This window comes from Zootoca vivipara, chromosome 5, assembly GCF_963506605.1.
Source record: "Zootoca vivipara chromosome 5, rZooViv1.1, whole genome shotgun sequence".
NCBI classification, from domain to species: Eukaryota; Metazoa; Chordata; class Lepidosauria; order Squamata; family Lacertidae; genus Zootoca; species Zootoca vivipara.
The window spans coordinates 81678141-81697221 of record NC_083280.1 but is presented as its reverse complement, the minus strand read 5'-3'; the positions used below and the strand labels follow the sequence as shown (position 1 = coordinate 81697221).

At 44.2% G+C, this 19081-nt stretch overlaps 1 protein-coding gene across 6 annotated transcripts in view; it reads left to right on the top strand.

Annotated features, from left to right (window-relative positions):
- ZMIZ1 (zinc finger MIZ-type containing 1) overlaps window positions 1-19081 on the top strand; it is a 126341-nt gene that overhangs the window by 97214 nt on the left and 10046 nt on the right. For 3 of the 6 annotated variants that reach the window (XM_060275009.1, XM_060275006.1, XM_060275011.1), the window contains 12 exons: window positions 486-684; window positions 3129-3416; window positions 4579-4761; window positions 7107-7281; window positions 8735-8921; window positions 11802-12012; window positions 12447-12552; window positions 12722-12882; window positions 13245-13312; window positions 14268-14336; window positions 14924-15171; window positions 17312-17478. In XM_060275009.1, the coding sequence (XP_060130992.1) occupies window positions 486-684; window positions 3129-3416; window positions 4579-4761; window positions 7107-7281; window positions 8735-8921; window positions 11802-12012; window positions 12447-12552; window positions 12722-12882; window positions 13245-13312; window positions 14268-14336; window positions 14924-15171; window positions 17312-17478 (2062 nt within the window). The remainder of the gene's footprint in view (window positions 1-485; window positions 685-3128; window positions 3417-4578; window positions 4762-7106; window positions 7282-8734; window positions 8922-11801; window positions 12013-12446; window positions 12553-12721; window positions 12883-13244; window positions 13313-14267; window positions 14337-14923; window positions 15172-17311; window positions 17479-19081) is intronic. The other 3 variants (XM_060275010.1, XM_060275007.1, XM_060275008.1) reach the window with 2 other exon arrangements.

The following is a 19081-nucleotide window of genomic DNA, read 5'->3' as shown; positions in this document are numbered from 1 at the left end:
TTCTGAGAAAATATGCAGATGGAGAAAAGCAATTCCCTGCAAAAGTTCTCAGCGGATGGGGGTTACAGAATTCATGAAAGGGAACAAAAATAATCAGAAAGCTGGGATTGGGGTGGGTTTGGGAATTGAGCACGAATGTAAATAGTACGTTTGCAGTGGATACTCTTGGGAGGGGAGAAGAGTGGAATTTGCAAAGGATTGCCACCTAGAATGAGGTGTGAGAATTAAAGCAGCAGAAGAAATCAGCGGAGAAGTATAAAGTGACTCAATTCTGTGGGGGCCAATGTTATATTTGAAAGCATCCAGAGTTATGCTGCAGTTGCAGAATTCCCTAAACTCTGTACAGGGATTATCAAATATTGGTATATATCTGTAGCATCTCACTTTCATTCTGCACATCTCCCCCTCCCCCCCATATTGTGTCTGTTACAGTCCCAAATGCAAGCTCGAACACTGATGCCTTTTAATTGCATTTTCTCCTTTAGCTACCCAGGAGGCCCTAATAATCCTGCAGGAATGGGGATGCCGCCCCACACCAGGCCGCCTGCTGATTTCACTCAACCAGCCGCTGCTGCTGCCGCTGCTGCTGTTGCTGCAGCGGCAGCTACAGCCACAGCTACTGCCACAGCAACAGTTGCAGCCCTTCAGGAAACACAGAACAAGGAAATGAATCAGTATGGACCGGTAAGAGAAGCAGCCTACTCCCATAGAGTCATTTCCCCTTTATTATGCTTTAGGTATAATTGGTAACTTCAAGTTACAAAAACTTGGGAATGTACTGCATGTGCAAGAAGCAGGTGATTGCTGGATGGAAATGCTAGTTCATTTTCTTTAATTCTTAAATACATTAATCAACCTTTCTGGAAAAAATGTTAATAAACTGCCAGTCACAATTGGAACTATAAAGACAAATAGAGGAAAAACCATAATTAATAAATGTGTAACATTTTAAAACCAAAGAAAGCAGTAAGAAACACCATAACTTTTAAAACTCAAACAACCAGACTTCTAGTAATGAGATGGCTTAGAGGGGTTCCCTGGGATGTTGGTTCTAGAGTTATAAATAAGGCTTCCACAAAGAGATGTGTTCTGAAAAGCAAAGCCCTTCTAGATATCTCAAATAATTAAAGGGGCAGAAATATTCCTGAATATTTATGTTGGTTATTATAGATGGCCTATCTTTGTTGCTAACACACCCAGCTTCTAGTTGCTCAGCCACTTTTTGAACCCCATGTTTTTTGTAGCTTCCTAGCTCACCACCAGGAACTTACATACTTGTAAACCTATGAAGCTCCCCTTTCTAGTGAAAAGGAAGTGTTAGACTCTATGTCTTAAGCAGGCACCCCCAAACTGCGGCCTTCCAGATGTTTTGGCCTACAACTCCCATGATCCCTAGCTAACAGGACCAGTGGTCGGGGAAGATGGGAATTGTAGTCCAAAACATCTGGAGGGCCAAAGTTTGGGGATGCCTGTCTTAAGGGTTAGACTCATTTAGGGTTTTGGAAGAGAGGCTGAGAAATAAAAAGTTCATACCTAGATTAGAGCATGGTGCTGAAAATGCCAAGGTTGCAGGTTCAATCCTTGTATGGGACAGCTGCATATTCCAGCATTGCAGGGGGTTGGACTAGATGATCCTCTGGGGCCCTTCCAACTCTTAAATTCTATGATTAAGCAGGGGTGCAGGTGGCGCTGTGGGTTAAACCACAGAGCCTAGGGCTTGCTGATCGGAAGGTTGGCGGTTCGAATCCCCACGACGGGGTGAGCTCCCATTGTACAGTCCCAGCTCCTGCCAACCTAGCAGTTCAAAAGCATGTCAAAGTGCAAGTAGATAAATAGGTACCGCTCCGGCGGGAAGGTAAACGGCGTTTCTGTGCGCTGCTCTGGTTTGCCAGAAGTGGCTTTGTCATGCTGGCCACATGACCCGGAAGCTGTACGCCAGCTCCCTCGGCCAGTAAAGCAAAATGAGCGCCAGAACCCCAGAGTCGTCCGTGACTGGACCTAATGGTCAGGGGTCGCTTTACCTTTATGATTAAGCAAGAGAAAGTCTCTTGTATACATTGATGGCTGGCCTGAAGTTTTGCACTTCAGAACTATGTTTTCTTTACCTTGGAGATTCATTTCACCCTGTAAGCCAGTCTTAGACCTTTGCTCCTGAGCCCTTTGTTCTAAAATACAACCACCTGACCTATAAGAGTAGCAGTCGCATTTCTTCCCTTTCATCTCTAAACTCATACATGAATAGAAGGGTTCAATGTCTTTTCTTGGAAACCATTCAAGCGCACCGACAAAGAAGTCTTTGGAAGTTAGTGGTTTACTACATTAGATGAAGCAATTCAGTTTAAAAGAGTTTTGTTTATGTACCTCAAAATTTAGATTCTGTAGCCTTTAAAGCACTCAGCTGGTGAGTTGCTCTGTGACATCAGAGCAGCAAAGCCTATGACATCCAGAGAACTGTGAAAACCTGCTAATGCAGAAGGACTATTAGGCAAAAGCATAAAGAGGTTCTGAAGGAAATGGAAAGAGACATGAGGGAGGACTATCAGATTTGGACAAGAAAATTGTTGGAATAAGAGTGTGGGTCCTCTTATGGGATGACAACGGGTTAAACCACAGGATGCAGAAGAAAGTAAGAGGGGGTGGTTCTCCAATGGGGAAGCTCAGTGATAGAGAACATGCTTTGCATGCAGAATGTCTCAGGTTGTGCTCCTAAAACTTACCTCATGACTTTTTATCCCTTTTGAAAAACCCAACTATAGTAGATAGTGGTGCATTCCTTTACTTTTTGTTCTGTGGTACTTCAAAATAAACTCATAATAAGTGTACAACATATACTTATTATGAGTTTATTTTGAAGTACCACAGAACAAAAAGTAGAAGTGTGCAACATATATTACAGGCCACAACATGGAGTTCCCATGCCTCTGAGAAACTTACTAACTTTTGCATACTTTTTAGTCACTTTTAGAATTCCAGCTACACCTGCTGTAAGCAGATAGGCGGAGGAACGCTACCGCCCTCCCCATTTGCTGATTTTAAAATGCGACATATCCCCGACTCCCTTCAACTTGGCTCCCCCTCTCATTTTAAATGCATGTCGCATTTTATTCTTTTTTCTTCTTCTGTTGAAGGTTTGTTCCTCTTTCCAGATGGGTCCAACTCAGGCTTACAACAACCAGTTCATGAACCAGCCTGGCCCCCGTGGCCCGGCTTCCATGCCAGGCAGCATGAACCCTGGCAGCATGGGAGCGGGCATGACGCCTTCCAGTATGAGTGGGCCACCTATGGGCATGAACCAGCCCAGGCCGCCTGGAATGAATCCCTTCAACCACGGGCAAAGGATGCCACAGCAAGCCTACCCTGGCCCGCGTCCCCAGTCTTTGCCTATGCAGGGCATGAAGAGGCCGTATCCAGGAGAGGTGAGCAGCAGCAGAGGTTTCTCCTGCTCTTATGCATGCTATACAGATGATGTGTTTCTGAAGGAGTCTTGCCAACCCCTATCATTCAGCTTGGACACTGAGATCCAGCACTGAGGGCCTTGTGGCAGTTCCCTCACTGCGAGAAGTGAAACTACAAGGAACCAGGCAGAGGGCCTTCTCGGTAGTGGCACCCACCCTGTGGAACGCCCTCCCGTCAGATGTCAAGGTGATGAGTAACTACATAACCTTTTGAAGACATCTGAAGGCAGCCCTGTATAGGGAGGTCTTTTAACATGTAATGTTTTATGTTTTTATATATAGTTGGAAGCCACCCAGAGTGGCTGGGGCAACCCAGTCAGATGGGCAGGGTACAAAGATTATTATTATTATTATTATTATTATTATTATTAGTGGTAATAGTAGTAGTAGTAGTAGTAGTAGTAGTATTTCATTATATGGATAGATAATTTGCAGAAAACTCACACATGGCTTATGCACCAGTCACTGAAATGTAATACATGGCTGGGTGTGTGTTTGTGGTAATTTCATTTACTCTGTGCGGCATACAACTCTACAGCTATATATATATGTGGTTATATATTTTAGGTCTCCAAAATATGCACTGCTATTAAGATTTATATGTTCTTTATACTGCCTTTCCTGAAAAACAGTGTTTTTGTGGTGCTGTAAAATATATAATTGATGGTGAGTAAATTAAGCCTCATCATTTATAATAGGAACAGTCCACATCAGAGTTAAGCACTTTTAAGTCCCATTGAATTCAGTGAAAGAAATTTGAGGATGTTTTTCAGTATTGTGGGCATAAATTTGAATTTTGAGTGCTCTGCTTTTACCGGATTGTATCCCCTTTTTATAAATCAATGTTTCCTTTAAGCCCTACACATAAGAAACATCACTTTCTTGGCCTGAGCACTCCATTTGGGCTGATGGGACCTGTTAGTATTCAGCAGAGCCTGGCAATTAAACAATTTAGGTTTTTAATTACCACACTAACATTTGAAAGTGTCAGCCAAGGTATAATGAAGTCAAACCATTTGCTTGTGATCATTTTTGTTTGAACTCGATTCCACTACATAGGGAGATCAGTTGCATTCAGCTGGAGGTGCACTTTCTAATTTGCCTTCCCTTTTTTACAAAATAGCCAAACTATGGAAACCAGCAGTATGGACCAAATAGCCAGTTTCCATCCCAGCCTGGTCAGTACCCAGCTCCCAACCCTCCCAGACCCCTGACATCTCCCAACTACCCTGGACAAAGGATGCCAAACCAGCAAAACACAGGGCAATATCCTCCTCCAACGGTCAACATGGGACAGTATTACAAGGTGAGTGATCCTTCATTGATCTCCATCTCTTAGGAATTAATTGGAGTTCACAAGCTCCATTCTGAAATCTGTAAATAAGTACAGTTGACTATTTGGAGCTATATTCAACTAGGTTTTACTTGAAATTAATGAACATGACTGAGGGCCATTAATTTAAACTCTGCGTAAATCTTAGTTGAATAAAACCCATACAATCAGATTGCAACTAGAACAGGCTGCATACAGACCTCAATTTTTTTTGGCAGCCCTTGATGCCTTTCTTGTTAGAAGGTGCTGGGTTTTAGGAAGGAGATGTGAGGCTCTGACAGGGTCCTAGAGTCCTCCTGTCTCCTTCCCAAAGTGCTTTCCCAGCTTTGGGAATAAGGTAGAAAGGCTCTAGGACCCTGCAAGAGCCTGGTGCTTCCTTCCCAAAGCCGGGTGCCTCACCTTCTTGGCTTTGGGAAGTCAGTGCAAGGGCTGGAGGGTAGGGTCATATTTTTGCCTCGCCCCCCTCCCCCCCCCCCCGCAGGATGCCACTGTTCCAGTCCCAACATTGTTCCTGAAAGTGTGAATTGGGAAACTTCACTTTTAAATGTGAACTGAATTGAATTTCTCCCCCTCTCTATCTAGTCGGGGATGGTGCAAGTTGTTGTCTTGCAACATCTGCAAGGCCTCAGGTTAGCACCCCCTGGCCTAAAGCATTCTCCTTTGTGAGGTGTAAAACATTCAAGAGAGAGGAAGAGGTGCCTCTCTCTTCTTCTTTACACACTAGTGCCAGGATCACTCCTGAGAGGCATTGCTTCCATCCAACTGTGGCTTAGGGGAGACCAGTTTTCCTTCCACCACTTTTCTGGTGTCTGCATCTTTCTTCTTCTTTGGCGATCACTCGTGTAGCCGAGTCAGATTGTCTTCCATAAACACGGTTTTAACAACGAGTCCGTAAGTGACTGTGGAGGCCAATTCTGGATCCACACGTCCTTCCACAGTGGGGACATTGGTTTCCGTTGATCACGGTGTGGATTACACCAAAATTGACTGAGCCAGAGTCATTTAGCCAGTTTCTGCGTAATAAGTAATAATAACAAATCTCTGAGACCACTGACCATGGAACCACAAGTTATAAGGAGCAAGGAGTCGCTAAATTACTCCATACTGAGTTATTTCCTTTTAGCTTTGTTTTGTGTAGTACATGTGTTTCCACACACACATCACTGGACGATGGTGGCAGGAGTGAGGAAACAACATAATAAGGTCAAAGTGTGCAGTAATTTGTAACTAAACTTTAAGAGAGAGGCAGCGGCTGCCGTTTCTCTCATTGGGTAATGAAGGTAATCACCAAGGGGTGTGGCTCCACCATGTGGTCAAAGGCAGGAAAGATTAACTGAGGGCTGGCTCTCATGGAATCCACCAGCTTGTTTTCCTGCCCACTTGGAAGCAGTTCTTTGTCTGTTGGCTCTCCTCAGGATATTTTTCCCAATTGGTGTGCTTTTTTGGACTGTAATAGCTTTGTTGTGTTGGATACTATGATGGATTTGATAGATGTCCTTTCTGAGACAATTAGTTTCTCACCTTTGCCTCTGTTTGACTGTGGGTGGGTCCCATTTTAACAGCCGCCACCTTCTGTGTTCTCATTTGTGTGTTATTCCCTTAAGTGCTGCCATCCTCAGAGTCCTCCTTGCGAGTTTCTTCGTGAGCACCTTCCCTCTTCGGATGGCAGAATCTCCTTCCGTTTTAAAAATGCCGACTTTTTTGTTTCCATTTCTTTGGCTTGTTGCGAGACTCTGCCTCAGCTTATCAGGACTTTGTGGTTATAATTCCACTCACCAGACTTCTGTTTCTATTTCCCCTCAGTGTGTTCCTGTTTTTCACCATTTCGGAGGCCTGCTTCTTAACTGTTTTGCGGTTGTGACTTATAGAAAATGTAATTGTGTGATTACGGTGACATTTTGAGCAATAGCTTTCTCAGCTTGACAAGAGCTGCCAGGAAGTCCTAATGTTCTCAAATTATAGATCTCAATGTGTTAGGCTTGCATAGCTTTATGCACCAAGCAGTGTGCTCATCAGCTTTGTATTGTGGCCAGCCAGAAGCTGTTGCTTCTTCCTATTTTAAATGTAGGCACTATAGTATCCCAGGCAGGCAGCAAAATAGGGTGTTGATTAAGTCCCTGGTTGGCTGCCACACATGGCTGGTGGGCTTCATTTGACATGGTGGATCAAGAGTTGTATAGACCTTCCCTGTGTCATTGCGTATTGTGTTAATACTTCTATGTTCGCATCGCCTGGTGTTTTAGCTCACATTCCACCGCTGTGGGGCACTTGCAATAATTTCTTCTCTTCTCTTTTCAATTGCAATTACCATTTTGCAGCCGTCAAGGCCTGTTCCTGTGGCGAATTACCCTCACTCACCTGTTCCAGGAAACCCCACGCCACCTATGACTCCAGGGAGCAATATTCCTCCATACCTGTCCCCTAATCAAGATGTCAAACCGCCATTCCCACCTGACATTAAACCAAATATCAATGCTTTACCACCACCTCCAAGTAAGTAGAAAATGAAGCTTCCTCAGAGTTTTTCCCATAACCCTGCTTTCTTCTTTCCACAAGCTGCATGTCACAGAAACTTTGCCCGATAAATACCAGCCTGATTGCTGCCTTCTAGACAGAAATGTTGATTGCCCATTGATACATGGGGTGACCGGCAGCCTTACGAAAGGTTTACTAAATAGAAGAAAACGTAAATGCTTCAGTTTTGGGCATACTTGTCTGGAAGCAAGTCTGATCAAAATCAGAACCTGTTTCTGGATAAAAGTAGATAGAATCAGGTTGAAATTGTCATAATGGAGGAAGAGATCCGCAGTGTACAGCAATGGGAATTGGAGGGTGGATTCCCACCCCCTTATATATTCCTTTATTTGCCTTATTTAAAGTCACATTGGGTGATACTGGGCCAGGTTCTCAAGTGCTCTCTCTCACAAATCTCTATACAGTGGTTCCTCTAGTTGCGGACTTAATCCATTTCGGGGTGGTCCGCAACTAGAGGTACCACTGTAGTCATATGGGCTGGAAAACTAGATTTATCCTTTAACATGAAAGCAGAAGATCTTGGGCTTCTAAGCCAAAACCTCTGGGACTGTGATAAAATTCTCTGAGGCCCAGGGGCAACAAGCTGCTCATCCTCAGGGTCACTAGGACATTACTTCCACCTTCTCCATCCCTGTGTACAGTGAGCTAAAATCTGCAAACTTTTTTCGCTCCCCTATACAAAAGCAAGTTCTGTATCTCAAGACAGGGAAGTGACACAGAACCTGCAGGGTGTGATAGATAAGAGCTACAACTGGGTAAACCAGTGAGTCTCAGTGTTCACTGCATACCTGCCATGTCTCCTGCTGAAAGCCATCTTGGTGGTGGCCGCATGGCAGCGGCCATCTTCCGGTGCCGCTCTGCCCTATTTCTGGTGCCCACACATGGGCAGAGCAGCACCCAAAATGGAGGCTCCCTGGCAGGTAGGAAATCTGGGGGATTTCCGGTATTTTTCTCCATTCGGGAGAACAGCGGGAAACGGATTAAAATCCGGGGGTTTCCCGCGAAAAACTGGATACTTGGCAGCTAAGGTTCACAGGGTGACTTGGCCAATCATGGTGTCCCAGTCTAACCTTCTCCACAGGATTGGTCTGGGTAGTGGAGCAGAGGGAATATAACAGGATATTCTGAAGATTAAAGTGGGGGGCAGGTTTGCAGTTATTAGCAAAGGATGGGTAAAGTCAGATATAGCAGATGATCAAAAAAAACACAGAACTCCCAACTTGAGCATTACATTATAGGCGTGGTGAGATGAGTCAAGTGGGGCAATGCTGGTGCGGGTGAGCCCAATCTTACTGCATGCATGTGAGTGGAAGGGTGATGCCAGAATAGGCTGTAAGATCAGCCCAGCAAAAGATTAGTGAGCCGTGTGATATTGTCCAGTATAAATATATGCGTTGTTATCGCACTGCAGATGCTAAAGGGAAAGTTCACGCTTTCTCTCCCTCTTCGATCCCAGCCAACCATAACGATGAACTGCGCTTGACGTTCCCTGTGAGAGACGGGGTCGTATTAGAGCCCTTCCGGCTGGAACACAATTTGGCGGTCAGCAACCATGTCTTTCACCTACGGCCCACGGTGCATCAGACGCTAATGTGGAGGTAGGTTTGTGAAGTGGCGCGGGGCAGACCTTGAAGGCTTGAGAACAAAATTGCAAGCGAGATGCTCTCTTTCTTTGGTGGCTGGGTGGGGAGGCTGTAACCTATTTTGCCTTGGGAAGCAGGGTCACATTCTGACATCCAGACTGCATTAAATCAATGGTTCGGAAGCATGTACACACTTCCTTCAGAAATCTAACAAACAACAATGCAAGTCCTGACTCTCTCCTTTTGCTACCATCCTTTTGGTTGCAGTATGAGAACAGGTGAAAGAAGATTGGTGGATATATTTCCTAAAATTGAAGTATTTGGCATCTAGCTGATTCTGCTATAGCAGCAGGATGACTTTATGCATCGTGCAACTTTTCACTTGGAAATAATTTATGCCAATATAAAATTGTGTTTAATTCTCTTGTGAGGACATAAAAATTAAGAATTTAGGTTGACGGTGGTGGTTCACTCATCTATTGTTCAGAGAGAGAGAGAGAGAGCGCACACACACATCCATCTTCTTAGCTTGCACAAGTTATCCAGGCAGCACAGAACACCATGGAAACAATTTTATTGCTTTAATCTTAATATTGCACATATATTAACAGCCACCATAATAGCAGCACAATAACTTAGATTGGCAGACCAAGAACCCAAGTGTTAGGATTTTGAGTGTCTTAGAGTAGCTGCACACTTTGTGGCAACCAGATTTGCTTTGGATAAACATGAAGTATTAATAACATACATACCTTTGGGAGGGGGGACACCTCAAAGCCTTTTAACAAAAAATAAATTAAATAAAATCCCATCCCAGCATAATAGCCTAAAAATATAGCACAGCACCGTTACACCAGTCTTCTCAAAATTTGGCTCTCAAAAATAAAAAGTCTGGGAAAATAAGATGGTCTTAGCTTCCAGCACAATCTGCAGCAGTGTTGCCTCGTAAGCCTCCATGGAGAGGCTGTTGCATAATTACACACCAACTGTCATAGTGGCAAGAGATACAGTGACATGAAACCGTAGCTAAGAGTGTCTTGATTATGTTTATTATTATTTTGTTTGTTATGCTTTATTTGGTCACTTTACCATACACAGCAATACTCAAAGAAGCTCACAATGGTTAAGACAAAAACAGTCCAGTAGATATAACTGATAAGTACACCAAATACTGTTATAACGTTTAATAAATAACGACGTTTATTTAATTCAGTTATTTATAGCCTGCCCTTCACTCAAAGGTCGCAATCTAGCCAGCTAACTAAACAACATTCCACCCATTATATTTCCATAAACATACCAAAAAAACAATACTTCCTAGTTCCCTACTTCAAGTTGCTTTTCTTATGCACCATATGGTTGAGATCTGTTTGGAATTTGCTCTTATGGAAAACCCCCAACGCAATACACCTTTGGCTCTCCAGCCCAGCCTCTCAGGGGACTATGGATTTGTTATGCTTGCCAAACACATGTTCTCTGGGGAGCCAAATGTATGATGGGGCCCACTGGCAATGTGTGCAGGACACACTGTCACCGCTGTGTGGTAGCCAAGTGGGGAGGAAGACATCCCTTGATGAAGGCGCAGATGGGCCAGAGCTGCAACTGGCTTTATAGCGGCTCGTAGCCGCGGGCATGGATCAAAACCAACACTGGTCGGTTGTGCTTCTGCACGAGTCATAGTAGGTGTTTGGCTCACAATCTCCCTCATTCTATCAGGTATAACCCGGAGGATTTCAGAAACTTTTCCTTTCTGATTCCTTTAAGTGCAGCTTATCATTTTGTTCAAACAAGGATTCCTGCTTTAAATCCTGGCTGGATTCAACATCATTCAAACCAGCTTCAGGCCATGGGTTATTAAGCTGGCTTGTTTCAGCACCACAAGCCCCAGTTTGGTTGCAATAAGCTGCATTTAAGAGCAGCAGAAAGTAAAAGCTTCCAAAGGCCTTCTGGCTGTGCCAGAATTTGGGGATCACAGAGCTCTAGACTCTGCTGTCTTGGTCTGCCATCTTTCAAATTCTTCAGCTCTCCTTTTCAGCTTTCAACAGGTAATCCCGGTTCTTTCTGGATGCTTCAGCACATTAGGAGAAAATGAAATCTCAGTTCATCTTTAACCTTCCTATGTTTTTCTTACCTGTTTCTAAAGCAGAGTGAAAGAATGCCATGTGCACTTGTACCTTACACAAACTCACGTTCAGTGGCATTTCAGGGCTGATTCACAATGTAGCTTTTTTAACCAAGCACAAGATGGTACATAAGTTTAAACGGCAAAAACACATGTGGAACTATCAAATGTGGTTGAACAACACATGTTTAAATGCCTGTGTTTCTTCGCAATAAACACCAAACTGGCAAGCAGGAAAGGATTGCTGCTTGTGCTTTGCTGCATGGTGTTTACTTTTGGGTCAGTTATTTTTCTGCTGGTCGCCTTTCTAGTGTTGCTTTCTGGTGAACAGAAGGGAATGTGATTTAAGCAGAATGAGACTGTTTATTTACTCTTTGATTATGGTAACATATTTTACTTTCTCATTTCTAAATCCTAATTCTTGAGGACCTTCCTGACCACACCTTTTCCCCTCTCTGCTGCTTAGAAGCTCACCTTTGCGTAAAGCACTTTGAGGTCAACCATATGAAAAGTCGTATTGAACTGTAAAGTATCGATATTATTACTACTCTCAAAATATATAACACCACACTCTTCCTTATGTATATAACCCGCCCATACAAGAAGTGTATCGTGCTTATTTGTCAAATAATTTAAAACAGTATCCTGTTGCACAAAACAAAATTAAGGGGGCAGAAAAATGTATATCCACGGCTTTCAAAAACAAGGGGAAATTGACATTTGTATGAAAAGCAGTTGCTTATGCCAACCGAAACATATGCCTTGCGTAACAGGTCAGACTTGGAGTTACAGTTCAAGTGCTATCACCATGAAGACAGACAGATGAACACCAACTGGCCAGCATCAGTCCAGGTCAGCGTCAACGCAACTCCGCTTACCATTGAACGTGGCGACAACAAGACATCGCATAAACCCCTGCATCTAAAGCACGTCTGTCAGCCAGGAAGAAACACCATTCAAATTACCGTCACAGCATGCTGTTGTGTAAGTACACCAGGCCTGCTGCGGCTGCCGACTGTGGTTTGGCTGTATAAAAAGAAATGTGCTGTTTCTTTTAGTGTGATGCACTGTTCCATCAGATCCCAAGTAGGAAAACCCTTGGCCCTTCAGATGTTGCTAAACTGCACTCTCATCATCCCTGGCCAATGGCCACATTTACTGGGGCTGGTGGGAGGTGATGTTGGCGTCCATCTGTCTCGAGAGACAGTGAAGTGCATCTCTTGGGGTGAACTTGAACCACTGTGCTTTCCCTAGTGATCTTAATGGGTGGAAGGATTCCTAAATGTAGGAGCTTTGTCTTTGTGTAGCAGCCTCTCCATCATGCAATATAGCACCCAAAGCCAGGATCTCTGATTGGTTTAATGGCAGATGTACCCCACACAGATGAATTAATTTTGACTCTTTGCTTTCCCCCACAGTCACATTTGTTCGTATTGCAGTTAGTACACCGGCCATCAGTGCGCTCTGTACTTCAGGGCTTACTAAAGAAACGCCTCCTTCCAGCCGAGCACTGTATCACTAAAAGTGAGTAGAGTGATATGTTCTCTGCTTATGCTCATAGAATGAGCTAAATGTAGGGCTGAAACTCAATTCTGTCTCGGGAATTTTATACAGAGAATTCATGCAACAGTGTTAAGATGGTGCCCCATTATTTATTGTATTCTCACCCCCTTGTGCCATCTTTCTTGAACAGTCAAGAGGAATTTTAGCAGCGTGGCAGCCTCCTCTGGCAATGCAACTCTTAATGGTGAGGATGGAGTGGAGCAGACAGCTATCAAAGTGTCCCTGAAGTGTCCAATCACATTCCGGCGGATCCAGCTTCCGGCAAGAGGCCATGACTGCAAACATGTACAGGTGAATGCCTTCTTCTGTTCTGTTGATGCAGGCCTGCACATCTTGCGACAGCTGAATGTACATTGTGGCCTGCCAAGCACTTGACAGCATGCAGCAAACCCCAGCAAAATCTGGAGAACCATCAAGCCCCTAATGGAGCACCATACATGGGTGGTGTGGGCTTCTCTTTCCTGGTCGATCACAAATTCAAAGTAATCTTCATAAGTTTAAATTTAGCATGCACATGAATTCCAGTGAGCCCTCTCTGTTCACCCTTTAGTGCGTTTGTTATTAAATCCCAAGGAATTTGAAATTTATTAGTAGTAGTAATCAATTTGAAAGTAGAGTTGTGTAGCTAATATCACTGACTTCTTGTTCTACAGTGCTTTGATCTGGAATCCTACTTGCAGCTGAACTGTGAACGAGGGACGTGGAGGTGTCCTGTATGCAAGTAAGTGTGGCTATTCAATGTTAAGTTGCAGTGAGAATTTTTTTAAAACCTTTTTTGCAACCACTGAGATTATATGTTTTAAGAGGAGCAAGAATAAGAGATGATTGAATAAGATGCATGAAAACGTAGAGAATAATTAGGAGAGGCCACTTTAAAAATTCAGGGTGTATATTTTCTTTTTTATGAGACATGACCCATTTGACATTTGAAGAGCAAAAGGTTTGGAATGAATAAAGGCTTGCCCTTGGAAATCCTTGTGTGCGGGGAATGGCTGGAAATTATTGAGGATGCAAAATGTACAGTAGTGTTTAAAAGAAAACCAACCACTGCTACACAAGTTCTGCGTCTTTAACTGGAAAAGAAAATGTAGGGTAGGGTTGAAAGTGTTTTAGGGCACTGTTTCAGCTCATACCGTGAGATCAAACAGCCCTGGCCAATGCCTGTGTGAATTGTGTGCCATTGCATATTCTGCAGAACCCTTTATGATGGACAAGGGTTCCATAGCAGCATGCTGAGAATGTTTTCAGTCTCTGTCTTAACCTAAGACTGTCCCTTTCTGCAAAATCTGAAGCTGTGATTTGAGGGTTTTCTACAAATCCAACATGAATTTATTAGTAAGGCCTACTACCAGGAACATTATCTCCTCCTGCTTTGATTGGGAAAATACCCCACCTGTCTCAGACACCAATCCCTCCTTGGAATTTCAAAAGTGCGCACACACTACAGACCTCATGTGATGTTGTTTGAGAATTACTGATTAAACCCCTTCATAGTTCACAACAAAATGAACTCCATGTAAATACAATCTAAATTCAGATTATGAGAATTAGGAAAAAAATATTACTTGTAAATTCTTCAGGGCAGGGGACGGACTTTTAGATATGTTCTACAGAGCTCCATGAACATGTGTGTGGCCATGTTTGTAAATAAATAAATGTGCCATCTTCTCTTCCAGTAAAACAGCTCTGCTGGAGGGCCTGGAGGTTGACCAGTATATGTGGGGCATTTTGAATGCTATACAAAAGTAAGTGCAACTTTACCATTGGAAAATGTGCAGTCCCTTTGTTTTTGATGCTGTTCTACTCTGGAGGTCTTTTCTGGGCACTGGTTTTAAGTGCAGAAATCCATTAAGCTTTAGGTCTTTGAGCTGTACATTGATAGCAAGGAGGAGAGAGACAACAAACTGAAATAATAAATAGGCATTGGCCATTTCAAATCCAAAGCAGGTCTACCGTGGGTTATACCTGTGGCACATCTGCTGCCTGTTTGGCCCACTAAAGCGACTTTGTATTTAACCTTCTGTTAACAACCTCACCCCATCAATGACAGTCCTATTAAACGGCCAATGAGAGAAGTAGCATGTAGATGAAAGCATGTTTGTTCTGCGAAAAGCGTAGCTAGTTTTTCAAGGCTATACAAAGGAGCTTATGCTGCTGTGGATTTGTCTCGAGTAAATAGACATGCTTGTTGGTTCAGAACCACCCAAGCAGAGCTTTTCAGATAATGAGTTTGTGGACCTAATTTAAGAATGGCAACTTCTACTTTTTTTTGGGGGGGGGTGTACAGTATCAAGGAGACACAATAGTGTGGAGCGCCTCTTTTATTTTATAGCTCAGAGTTTGAGGAAGTCACAATCGACCCAACGTGCAGCTGGAGGCCTGTCCCAATCAAGTCAGACATTCACATCAAAGATGATCCAGACGGCATGCCTTCCAAGAGGTTTAAAACCATGAGTCCCAGCCAGATGATCATGCCTAATGTGATGGAGATGATTGCAGCTTTGGGTCCAGGCCCATCACCTTACCCCTCAATCCCACCTCCACCCGGCGGCAACAATTCCAATGAATACAGTAACCAAGGTGGGTTTAAACGTTTTGAGTATGCGTGTTTGCATCCATCAAACAGTATCTGCCACTAACCATCTACTGCCCACCTCAGAAGTAGTTGTGGACACATCTTCCTCTTCCAGGCAGTTGATCCGAAACAGATGCTGAAGCATCCTGTTAGTAGAACAGTAGGCCGTCCTTAATAGTTTGGAAGGGAGATTACACAGTGAAGAGAAAAATGGCTTGATACTGATGTGAGGAGAGGGGAGATAGCTATTTGAGAACTTCTGCACTTCTATGTATCACAAAAGAAGTAAGCATCAGATGCAAATTCTTAAAGGATTCTACAGTGGTGCAGGCATGCAGAGAAGTGCAGAAGATGCTTATCTGCTGGTTTATGAAGCACATACATACTAACCTGGTGCCCTTCAGGTGTTTTGAACTACAGCACTCATCATTCTTGGTCATGCTGGTTGGGGCTGACTGGTGCTGTAGCTCAAAACACCAGGAGGGCGACATTTGATGTACAGGTATATGCAGCAAAATAGATGGTATTAAACGGGAGCATGTTTTTGTTTATTTTTCTTCCTTTTTTGTTGTCTGATTATTCTTGATGATTTAAGGAAACGTGTGCTTTAACAATTCCAGTAATGATTTCTTGCATATTTAGTAAAAATCAATACAAATACTTTTTTAAAAAACAACAACAACAGGTTAATGACAGGGTTTAAGCAAAATTGCCATCCTTTCTACCTGCTGATCTTTGGTTCCCACGGAGATGCATCATAGAGCAAGATTTTAATCAACAAGTTTCACACGGATGATTTAGACTTAATTATTAACCTTTACATTTCAGCATACTGCATTACAACTTGTAGAAAATTGTGATGTGTACATAAGAGACATGTAAAAAAGAGCTTCCTGCTCTTAAATCAGTGCTGCGAAAGGTAGGGGGGCAGGGGCTGCTAAATTCTGCAAGACATGCAACCTGCATGTATATGTATATTTCTCAGAAGCCAATCCCACTGCGTTCAGTGGGGTGCACCCCCGAGTCAGCATGCAAAGGATGGCAGCCTTAGCCAGTTTGCAGATTAGCAAAGTGAGAATTAGCGAGGCTCTGCTGTATTTACATGACAGATCAAAGCCTCCGCTTCCCCAAGAAACAGTCTTACACAGCTAATGACTTCTGTTCCTCTGAGATTAAATTTCTCCTCAAATTGAGCTTGTGCCGGAAAGCAAATGATGCAGATGCTTCAAGTCCCATCAAAACTCTGTTTTGGCTTGACTGTTGTAAAGCTGCTGCTCTTCAGTTGACAAAACTGTATCCCCTCTGGGCAAGCTGCAAAGCTGCCCTATTATTTCAAAGCTCAACATGATCCTGTTCAGTGGCTTATGTGAAATAACTTAGCAATTTTAGTTCTGTTCCTAGTTCACAGCATTTAAACCACAAGGGCTGCCGTTGCAGTTAAAGAGATTTAACTCAGATGCTCAAGGAGTAATGAAATAAAGAAAAAAGACCCAGACCTTTAGCATAGGTTTGAGGGACAGTTGGTCAGGTCAGGAGTAGTAATGGTGGGAGAGGGGATAAGGGCACTGCTGAATATACCCCGGTGTGTGTTAAATCTAAAATCCAATATATCTATCCTGATTTACCCACTGTTGGAAGCCTGAAAAGCCATGGGTGGATCATGGCATAAATGAGTTGGATGAAATAGCAGGTGTGCAGGAACAGGGAAACTTGACATTAGAAATTGGATGGATCTGTCCTGTCCCATTTCCCTTCCTGCATAAATGTGGGGTTTATGTTTTTCTCTGCATCTCTTTCTCCTTATATTTTCATTTTTATTAGATGGCCTGAGCAAGCTGCCTTGAAACTTTTTTTTATTAACTAACACATGCTGGTCCCGCTTTTCGAACACAATGTATTCCATAGAAATCATTTGTTAGGCGAGCAGTCACATTACGAGTCAACGATTTATTTATTATATATTTTCCTTATATGGTGTGTGTGTGTCAGAATACATATTAGACCATGAAGAGGCAGTAATGTTGTTAACTCCTATATAAGGATCCCTGGGATTTTTATACAATGATCACATTGTGTGTTTGGGTAAAGGTGTGGATATGAAGTACTCCTTTAAAGTAACTCTCCCTCTCTCTCTCGGCTGTCTAGGTAACAGTTACCAAGGTCACAGCAATTTTGATTTTCCACACGGGAATCCTGGTGGAACGTCTATGAATGACTTCATGCATGGGCCTCCTCAGTTGTCACACCCTCCAGACATGCCTAGTAACATGGCAGCTCTTGACAAACCTCTAAGTCACCCCATGCAGGACTCTGTAAGTAATATAATTTCTCGGTTTCTTCTTCATGAAATAATGAATTGTTTTTTAAAAATTAGGCCCAGCCAAGTCTTCAAAGTAGCTGACAACTATTAAAAGCAAAACTACTACACTAGCATAAAGAACAATGGCATAATTTTAAAACATTGGCTTGGGGGACTGACGGCAGCGCTTGCTCTCTTGGCTCGGGGAAGGCAGGCGGCAGCAGCCCCAGAGCCGAAGCACAGTTGTTGCTGCCTGCCTGCCTTCCCTGAGCCAAGCGAGCAAGCGCCGCCGCCAGTACCACTGTAAGCTGTTTTCCCTTAAGCATCTTTTCTACATAACGTATTTTTCACTCCATAAGACGCACCTCGTTTTTAGAGGAGGAAAACCAGAAAAAAATGGGAAGCCCCATAGTGGTCCTTCATGGAGCAGGGAAAGAGGGGGCAGGCGGCTGCCCGCCGCTCCTTCCCTGCTCCGTGTCAACCATCTTCTCCCCCCCTTCCGCTGCGGCTCTTAAAAGCAGGCTTTTGCAAGCGGCTGGGGGGGGGGAGATGCTTCACAGAGCAGGGAAGGAGGGGCAGGCGGCGGCGGAAGGGCGAGCAGGGAGAAAGGGCTTTCTCTCCGCTCGTCTTTGTCCCTCCGCCAGTGCTGCTGCCCGCCTCTCGCAAGAGCAGGCATTGGGAGAGGTGCAGCACCCCAATGCCTGCTCTTGTGAGCGGAGGAGGCGGTGACTTTGCGCCACAAGACGCACAGGGATTTTCCCTTCCTTTTTAGGAGGGAAAAAGTGTGTTTTATGGAGCAAAAAATACAGTAAATATAAGGCCTTCCTAAATTGGGGGTTGTGAGTCACACAAAGGAATCCTACACTGCCTAGACCAGTATGAGGGGCAGACCGCAATGATGGTTTCACTCAGCTGTAGATTGCTGGTGAAACCACCACCAAATCCTTCTGCCTCCAGCACCTGACTGAGGGAGAAACAAGCTGCCGGCGCTGGAGGCAGAGAGACTCAAGCGGCAGTGGTTTCATCAGTGATATACCACTGAGTGAAACCGTCATCGTGGTCTGCCCCTCATAACGGAGAGACTGAAACAAACTGCCTGGGTGAGGTGCCAATATAGCTTGTTCCTCCCTCCGCTTCCTTAAACAAGTTTTACAGAGTCCCCAACCTGCTAGTGGCTTGTAGAAGCCACCAGCAGTGGTGGCGGGCTCCAACCCAGTTCCTGCTTGCACAGGAGCTAGATCAGAGCTGCTGTCTCTACCACACTCTGCACGGCTGCGCTCCCCTCAACAAAGAAGTTTAAAGGATCACTGCCTGAAGGCAGCCAGGCAGAGCAGGGCTTCTGATGCAGAGGTGGGGGCTCCTTTAAACTTCTCTGTTGAGGGGAGCGCAGTTTCCAGGTTGGGATCCCTCAGCTGGGAAGCCAGGGCTTTCCACCTCCCAGCTGAGCAGCAGGCTTGGGCCAGCTGCATTGTCCCCAGCCCACAAGACGCTCCTCAGTTCCCACTGTAAGAGCTGAGGCAGTTTCTCCCGGCAGCTGGGGCCGATGCACCTTGTTTCAACATCGCCCAGCCTTAGTGGGTAGATAGTTGCCCTACTGGTAAATCTCTGGGTGATCA